Source organism: Octopus bimaculoides, chromosome 3 (assembly GCF_001194135.2).
Source record: "Octopus bimaculoides isolate UCB-OBI-ISO-001 chromosome 3, ASM119413v2, whole genome shotgun sequence".
Taxonomy (NCBI): Eukaryota; Metazoa; Mollusca; class Cephalopoda; order Octopoda; family Octopodidae; genus Octopus; species Octopus bimaculoides.
In genome coordinates this window covers 71,595,660-71,605,185 of record NC_068983.1, presented here as the reverse complement: position 1 = coordinate 71,605,185, position 9,526 = coordinate 71,595,660, and the positions used below count along the sequence as shown (strand labels likewise).

The 9,526-nt window shown below is 35.5% G+C and overlaps 1 protein-coding gene across 2 annotated transcripts in view; it reads left to right on the top strand.

Moving 5' to 3' along the window:
• Positions 1–9,526, top strand: part of LOC106868056 (fibrinogen-like protein 1) — a 65,481-nt gene that overhangs the window by 43,921 nt on the left and 12,034 nt on the right. For both annotated transcript variants that reach the window (XM_014913167.2, XM_014913166.2), the window contains one exon: positions 3,640–3,726. In XM_014913167.2, coding sequence (XP_014768653.1) covers positions 3,640–3,726 — 87 coding nt within the window. The remainder of the gene's footprint in view (positions 1–3,639; positions 3,727–9,526) is intronic.

The window sequence follows — 9,526 nt, the reverse complement described above, 5'->3', positions numbered from 1 at the left end:
TATATATAATAGTATTTTATAAGCTGAAAGCCTATAAGCAATCACCGCGTAATGACTAAAGAAAATAGTCTAAATAATGGGGCATATAAGCTCTCGACTGAAAAAAAAAAATTGGTTTTTCCGTACGCGTGGGACACGAGCCCACACCTGTTTGTTTACTCGACCAAGTGTGTTACCGTTACACCGACGCACAAACCTGCCTTTTTCCGTCAAATTTAAGAACTATAATTATTTCGTAGTTGTTTTTGTAAACTAACTTTCATGTGCTTTTACTGTGATGATTTTACTAAGCAGCGTCGATTTTTAGACTATTTTCTTTAGTCATTGCGCGGTGATTACTTATAAGTTTTAAGCCTACATTACTTGTTTACATTATGAAACCTCTGAAATGAAACCCCTTTATTTGTAAAACAACTAAGAGGTGGCAACTTATAGCAACTCGCTTAATTACAAGTTTGAAAATTATCAACCCCAATGTATTCCTTTATACATTTCAATGTTATTTTGCTCTACTACAGTGTTTTCATGGTAATTTTAAAATAACGAGTACACCCCTTCATAATACTTGTTCATTCACGCTGTTTAATTAGACACACCTCATAAGATATAGCACATTTCTTTCGATTTTTCATTCTTTTGCTTTATATTATTTAAATCCATTTTATAATAATCAACCGCATCATGATGTAACTTCCACCCACTTAAATTTTTCCTTTCTCGAATAATAACTGTTAATTAAACTTATAACTCTCACTTCAAATAATACTATAAAATAATTTAAACATTTTTTGCAATAAATTATTATGGAATCCAGTTGGATAATATTGCATGTCCTTTGGCATTATTCATTCTAAATTTACACTTAAGGGATTTAAATTACACATACACCATTGAAATGGTTCTGTATTATTATATGTTAGTGTTCTCACAGTATACAAAGGAGTATTTGGCAATTATCTCCCCTTTATTTCTGCTACTAACATACCGAGAGCGTAAAACCCAATCTCGCGTTGCAATCAAATCTGTCGAAAATTTAAGTTCTTACCGAATTGTTATTAATGGCTTGACTATAGCAGTACATTTTATATCTTCTGAACTCAACCACTAATCATCTCTTCAATGTAGCTACACAAGTCTTCCATCTCCCTTGTTATAGTCTGTGTTGCAGACACATAAGTTTTCTTTCTAAATTAAAAAATTATAAAATTCGTTTGAAATGTCCTCAAAGCACATTTAACAGGCTTTTCAAAATGATGAAACTCAAAAAAATTTCAAAAATTCATCCATAAATAACTATATATGATGAAGTATATATTAGCTGTGTACGATTTTCTCTTTGAGTCTCTTGGTTCCAAAACAACGTTTTAATAGGGAACTGTCCTATCAAATATGTTTTTAGTAGGAGATTGGTTTAAAAATATTAATTTTCGTAAACATACCGACCTCTTCAAAAATAAGCTTGAACCCAACACGAAAATGATTATGAACTCTACTAAAACAATCATTATTTTGATAAAACTAAGGATCTCTACAAATATACAAAACTTTTCAAATCAGGTACAGCTCTACCATCAATTTGCTCGTTAAATTTAGCGAAGAATTCATCGGTATAGATTTCGGATTATGTAAAGACTATGACTATATCCAAAGACATGAATCAATGTGCTCTATCTAAACTATGAAAGGAAATAATATAGAGCGTCAGAGCTTTCTTGTTGAAATTGACCAACTACTCTCATTACCGTAGATTTTGTTTAGACGTAACTCTATACTTAATCACAAATCTCTGTGAATCATACAAAAATCCAAATAAGAAAATTGACTTATATGCATAAGGATCCTTGCCAATGTAGTAAAAATATAGCTGATAAAGCTGCATCTTACCGCTACCGATTGTTCCATAGAGAAACTCAAATATATACTCAACCTCTAGCAACAACAAACCAGAAGACGATGACGTAATATAAGGTTTAACCTTCATTTTCACTTAATGCTACATCCAGCTTCGAAAAAATTTCTTAACGTTCACTGACAAAGACTTGCCTATAAACTACAAATACACAAAACTTTTCAAGAGTTATAACATCAAAGCCAGGTACAGCTCCACCACTAATTTGAGAATCACTCCATAAAATACTGAGACAACCTGTCCATGTAGAAACTTACAGTCTTTTCACATAAAACGTCCTGCAATGCAGAAAGTATAACGTACTAAGTTGAAATTGGTTCTACTTGACCAGGCCCGGAATAGAACAAAAAAATATATTGATTTGAAGTAAAGTAAATTTTAAACAACGTATTATAATTATAGGTTCTCCTTCCGATATATTGATAGAAGTAATCTCGCATAGCTACCAAATTACATTCGGCAATTTAATTGAAAATGGATTAAACTTGTATAATTGGGAAAATAATGAGGAAAGATCTTGACTATATATAAATGGAAATGTCTTGTAAATATCATATATTTGGAACCTAGCTGTATGATGTTTTCGCTCAGATTTTTCATTTGAAAGTCCTACGTTAAAATGGGGGTGGTCTATCAAATTCTCTGACTTGATTAGTGAGGTTTATGATATTTTTGTATGATACTTCTCTCCCTATTTGAACTGCGTTCTCAAGTGGACAAGTTTTAAATCGGTTTTCATCTGGAATAACACGCACTTTTATTTCAGTTATCACAATGTGAGAAGAAAAGAGATCAACCGTCAGCACAGTTAGTATAATCAATCCTTATAAGTTGATGTACTTGTGCATTTTTATGGTATATTTAAGTGTCTCGACTAAATCGTAACAGTCACCAGACTGGCAAAAATAATATATATAAATAGAGGGTTCCCATTTAAATGGTTTTATATTTACACTTTAAACGCAGTATATTATGGACATAAGTGTGATTACACCTCTTTATTTGAAAGTTAATGACACCAAGTATTTTAAAATTAGACTATTAATTCAAACGTTAGAAGTTTTTTTTAACATTTTCATTTTCGTCGTCGAAAATGAGTTGAAGCCACACGGGCCCCATACATGCACTAACTAGCAAGTTGATCCTTGTTCACAGAGACTGTATTTTTTATTTAGATAAAATAGTTTTTGTTGCAGAAAAGTAAACTTCTGCATTAATTTGAGCTCTAGTTGATGGATTTACAGGATCGTTGGAACATCGAACAAAATGCCGAACGGTATTCCTTTTCGGGCCCTCACGCTCTGTAACAAGTCAGTCTTGCGCGGTGAATGTTTTTTCACCTTTTCCCTTTCTTATACGTATGTATTCACATATTTAAGTTCAAAATAATATATTAATATATACATTGCATGTAAAATTCAAACCAGTCGCTAACAAATTAGCAAATATCTTTTGTTTAAATCAAGCTGTTGGGATTATGTATATGTGATGTGATAGATACATGCACTTATGTATGTGTGTATGTGCGGATAAATTTTCAGTCATGTTATAGGTATAAGACTGTCTGTCTATTTGCCTGTCTGTCTCTCACTGTCTGTGTCTCTCCCCTTTCCCTCCCTCTTCTCTCTCTCTTACTCTCTCTCTCTCTCTCTCTCTCTCTCTCTCGCTCTCTCTCTCTCTCTACCCATCTATCCATTTTCAGAAGCAAATCTTTGAATTTATTTTTGCAGATTATGTCTCCCCAATGCTAAAGGATCAATTTAACAAGCTGGAAGAGAAAATCGATAACTACACGTTCCTCTTGGCAGAACCATTACGTAAGTTAAAAGTCTTCATATTGCATGGCAAATGCCCCACTGTATTAGTATTACTTTAATGAAGAACTACATACATAAATAATTTATGGTTGGCTTGATACAAACACCATCGCCGTGGTAGCTAAATGTTTTCATTAGGTTTTGACTTACCGATCTAAATATCAATATTTCGAATCTTGTTTTTAGTACAGTAATGCGTTCTATTAATAAGGGATTTAACCTAACTGTTGCTGACACAGTCCAAAGAACCGTAAAGCGTAAGTACGAAGGGCTGCAAGTTTTCGAGTTCAATCCCACTGCATTGTATTATGGCTAAGTGTCTTCTCGAATCGACCATGACCAAGTGAGTGAAATTTGGTAAATGAATGGAAGCTCGTCAGAAGGACCGTTCCGGATGATAGACTTAATCTGTTGCCCCGCTCTTGACCCTTGGATACCTTTAACGGAATCGAATCTGTTGCAAGCAATCGGGACAGATCTCCGGTTTGAGGATAACCTCATCTTTTTTCTCCCGCCAGTTTTAGAGGCCCAGATAAAGTTCAGAGGGCGCTGTCCTTCCTCCTCTGATTAAGTAATATTCTAATAAAAATTAAACAAACAAAATGCAGGGGAAAGCTTCACCCTGAATGGATTCATATCATTGCTGAAGGCAGTGGTGGGCAACACCGTATAATTAACAAGTGTTTCGTGCTTCAGTTATCCATAAGACATTCATTTAACTTAGCTCAGATAGTGGTCGTAGAACGCAGTGTTTAAATATAACAGAGTAGAAATAAAGAGCTTTACCAAGTTGGCTTAGCTAAAATACGTTCAATAATTCGAAATATTGAAGCGACGCTCCTAAGTTCATGTTGAATATGAAATTCAATGCATACAACTAAAAAGAGAAACAAATGGATGAGTTTACAAACTATTAACCTCTTTACTCCCTACGAGCTGTAATACTCGCTAAATTTACTTGAGTTATGACTCTGCGTAAATAGCTGCAAATAGGTACCACGCAGAATTGCAGTTATTCGCTGGTTGTAGCCAATAATAATATATAAACTGACGTGTTCTTACATTGGAAATAATTATAAGCAAAAAAGATACAACAAAAAATAAACATAAAAAAACAAAGAAACATTATAACTGTATTTATGATAGTACTATATGAATTTAAGAAATGTTAATATTTTATCATTAAAACCTTCACTTCCTACAATTTCAAAATGTTTATTTGTGTATAATTTTCATAGCTTCCGATATAGTATGTCTAGAAAAGGAAACATTTTGATAACATTTGGTGGAAAACATTCTGGTATGTCAATCTAGGATGAGCTGTGGTTGTTTATCTTAGGATGGCCCTGAAGGTGCAGATCTATGATCTTGTTTATCGCGTACATACCGATTGATTGTTTATACTAAATTACATTATCCAATGTTTTATATCATTTTAAAAGCATTAGAGTCCAGTTTAAGAGAGATTCCACTACTACTTCCAGCAGATCCAACGACGACATAAAAACTCACTGATTCACTTCCTTCCTAGGATGAATTGGTAGAATTGATGTAGTGAATAATCTGAAGCTTACAATTCATCAGCGAGGAGTGGTCTTAGAATGAAGTTCCCTCAAATGTATCTGTATATCATTTCTGAAACGGTATTATTCATCTTAGAATGATATTTATTGCTTCGCCATTATTCCTTCTGCATACCTTAATAATTTTATTCATACTAGAGACCGTCGATTGAAGCTTAACAGCGTTACTGTGTATACATGCATAGTCACACACATGCATCCATTCACACACTTAATAAGGTGCTGAAAAAAGCTTTGTAGTATTTAGTTGAGTCTTACTATGTTTGAGCTGGGGTTAACAAGAGAGGCATAAATGACACTGAAACATTTCCTACCTCTGCAAATATATTTATTCATAGTGTCTTAGTAAAAAGTGACAAGTGTGCTATATATGAGATATGCTTATCGAGCCAAATATCTACTCCAGTTTCAATTTCATTTGGAGTCCATTTAATTTCACTTAGACTCTGGTAAACGAATGAACGTTTCGACTTAACATTCTACGACATACATCAATTTCGCCTTTGAATTTCTTTGATGTTACCACATACATATGACGTTTGCTTTGTGGTATTTAGTCACGTTCCTTTAGCACTGAACTTTATTCCTACTCTTCTCGACTTTATTTCTCATCCATGTGATGTAGATAAAATAAATATCTGACAATTCTTGGATCAATTCAACTGACTATATTTGTTCTCTTATGTATGAAACCAACATTCTACATGCTAGCATCGCATTATCGTTACTGTGTATACATACATAGTCACACACATGCATCCATACACACACACAAATATGTTTACGTGTATGTATACATGTATATAAGTATGTATACGTATTTGTGTGTGTGTGTGTGTGTATGTGCACACGCGCGTGTAATATATGCACATGATCCCAGGTAGTGCCATTTTAGCTAATATTAGATATTTGATTACTGAGAGTAAATTATGATTCAACATGTAGTTCATGTTATGAGTTTATGTCTGTCTTAAACAAACAGAAACAATGGGCCTCAAAGTTACCCCAAATTACCTCGCTAGACATCTAAATGTTTCGGAAACTATTGACTTCGTCTACCGTCGTTGAATAACATCAGTTACTAGATTACTTGAACAATATATGGACAGACAGAAAAAAGGACGATGCGATCACTATATATATATATATATATATACGACAAATAACAAACTGTATTAGAATGGTAGTTGTAACTTTCACCGGTTATCAAGCGGTGTGTGAGTGAGTGTGTGTGGACAAGCATACAAACGCACGCACGCACACACATACATATATATGACAGGCTTCCACATAGTTTCCGTCAACTAAGTTCACTCAAAAGACATTGGTAGTCCCGGAACTATAGCAGAAAAAAACTTGCTCATGGGTACTGAGCAGTGGTACTGAACGCGAAACCACGTGATTGCCAGTCGTGCTTCCTAACCACACAACCATTCCAGTCTCTGTTAGCACAATTAGTCAGCGATAATGTTTTTTATCTTTTAGTCAGGATGAAGGCCGGCTCATGATCCATTACTGATCTGAAATTAGTTGAAAGGAGGGAAGAAATTATCTTTAAATTGGAGAGCTGACTCGGATGTTTACAATAGAGTGAACTCAGGTAAAAGCCCTTAGGGTCTGGTGGAATATTAAAATGGGTGATGGAGTAAGTTATCAGCTATGTAGTAGAGCTCCCTGGTAGAAATAGCAGCCAGATTTGCCTTAAACCACATCTTGTAGCATTAAAAAAGAAGCAGTATTTGATAATATAGTCTTAGATATACTATATTTGAATACAACAGAGGAGGATTAATAGCGAATACGCTTAATCATATGTGTGCTTAATCAGGGTTAACAATGGACAGAATAGCATTAATAACATAAACAATATAACAATGTTCTGGTTTCTGTGGCTATTGTACTAGATCAGTGGTTGCCAATCTGGGGTCTGCGAACCCTGGTGGTCTGCAAAGTTAGTACTGGGGTGTGTGAACTAAATTAAAAACTTCTTATATATATATATATATATATATATATATAGATAGATAGATAGATAAGGATAAGCATATTAAAAGGGGTCCGTGGGAAAACTCATTGAAGTAAAAGGGTTGGGAACCACTTTCGAGAACCACTGGGAAAATGTTGGAAACCATTGTACTAGATTGAACTGATTATTGACCAAATATTTACATATATAGAACAGCTGATTTCCATGTAAGTGTATCTTTTACGTTCTAATAGCAATCAGTTAAATCGAGTATGGCATATGCGCAGTTGATGTGTGTATGTATGTATGTATGTATGTATGTATGTATGTATGTATGTAAAAATGGAGGTGCAATGGCCCAGTTGTTAGGGCAGCGGACTCGCGGTCATAGGATCGCAGTTTCGATTCCCAGACCGGGCGTTGTGAGTGTTTATTGAGCGAAAACACCTAAAGCTCCACGAGGCTCCGGCAGGGGATGGTGGCGAACCCTACTGTACTCTTCTACCACAGCTTTCTCTCACTCTTATTTCCTCATTCTGTTGTACCTGTATTTCAAAGGGCCAGCTTTGTCACACTGTGTCACGCTGAATATCCCCGAGAACTACTTTAAGAGTACACGTGTCTGTGGAGTGCTCAGCCATTTGCACGTTAATTTCACGAGCAGGCTGTTCTGTTGATCGGATCAACTGGAACCCTCGACGTCGTAACCGACGGAGTGCCAACAACAACATGTATGTATGTATGTATGTGTACACAAACATAGCCGAATGGCTAAGAAGTTCGCTTCGCAATCAGGAGATCTCGATTTCGATCCATTGACTTATACTTTAGTCACTGGACGAACCAAATACTACGAGTAAAATTGATTAAGCAAAAAGGGTGTACAAGTCCGTCAAATGGACTCTATTTTATATTCAAGGTGCTACACTTGTCATACGCTGTTTCTTTGGATTTACCCGCTAATTACGTCTGCTGATTACGCTTTTAGATTTATCTAATGGATATGCATATCTATAGAATACTCAGTTGCTTACATGCTAACACAATGAGTTGTTGGCACTCCGTCGCTTACGATGTCGAGGGTTCCAGTTGATCCGATCAACGGAACAGCCTGCTCGTGAAATTAACGTGCAAGTGGCTGAGTACTCCACAAACACGTGTACCCATAACGTAGTTCTCGGGGATATTCAGCGTGACACAGTGTGACAAGGCTGACCCTTTGAATTACTGGCGCAACAGAAAGAGGAAGTAAGAGTGAGAGAAAGAGTACAGCAGGGTTCGCCACCATCCCCTGCCGGAGCCTCGTGGAGCTTTAGGTGTTTTCGCTCAATAAACACTCACAACGCCCGGTCTGGGAATCGAAACCTTGACCCTATGACCACGAGTCCGCTGCCCTAACCACTGGGCCATTGTGCCTCCACAACACAATGAGTAGTCAGTTCATTAATCAAACAACTGAAATTATCCTCATTAAACTGAGGGAAGATTGATCTACGTAAATACGTACGTATGTATGAATTAACGTACGTATGCAAGTATGTAGATATGTTTCTTAATTTACCAATGTATAATGAAGAATTAGTGAACGCTGCAAAATAATTTTCATAATGCACATCTCGATTTTGGGTCTAAATTATCTTTAAAATCCCTATAATATATAATATACAGTTAGGCGGAGAGCGGGCAAAACCGTTAGCACGCCGAAAAAAATGCTTAGTGGCATTTCATTCGTTCAATACGTTCTGAGTTCAAATTCCGTCGAGGTCAACTTTGTATTCCATCCTGTTGAGCACTGGGGGTCGATGTAATCAAAGTAATCCCTCCTTATTCTGCCAAAATTTGAAACCAATATATAACATACGGCATTTCTTCAGTCTGAGTTCAAATTCCGCCGAGGTCGACTTTGGCCTTTCATTCTTCGGGGTCGATAAAATACGTACCAGTTGAGCACTGAGATCGAAGTAATCGATTAAACTCCCAGAATTTCAGCCCTTGTCCTCACACACACACACACGCACACACAACTACTTAAAGTAAAGAATATATTATCTTTCAATATATTACTTTCAAATATTTTATTTTATATATGATAAATTAATATATAATGGAAAAATAATCTTAAAAAATAAAGAAAATGCTTCAGTACATTAGTATTTGTGTGCTTTTTTAAAAAGAAATAAAAATTGGGTGCCGAAAACTTTACAGTCAACTATCATGTAATAACCACACACCTAAATTTGATCTCAATTTT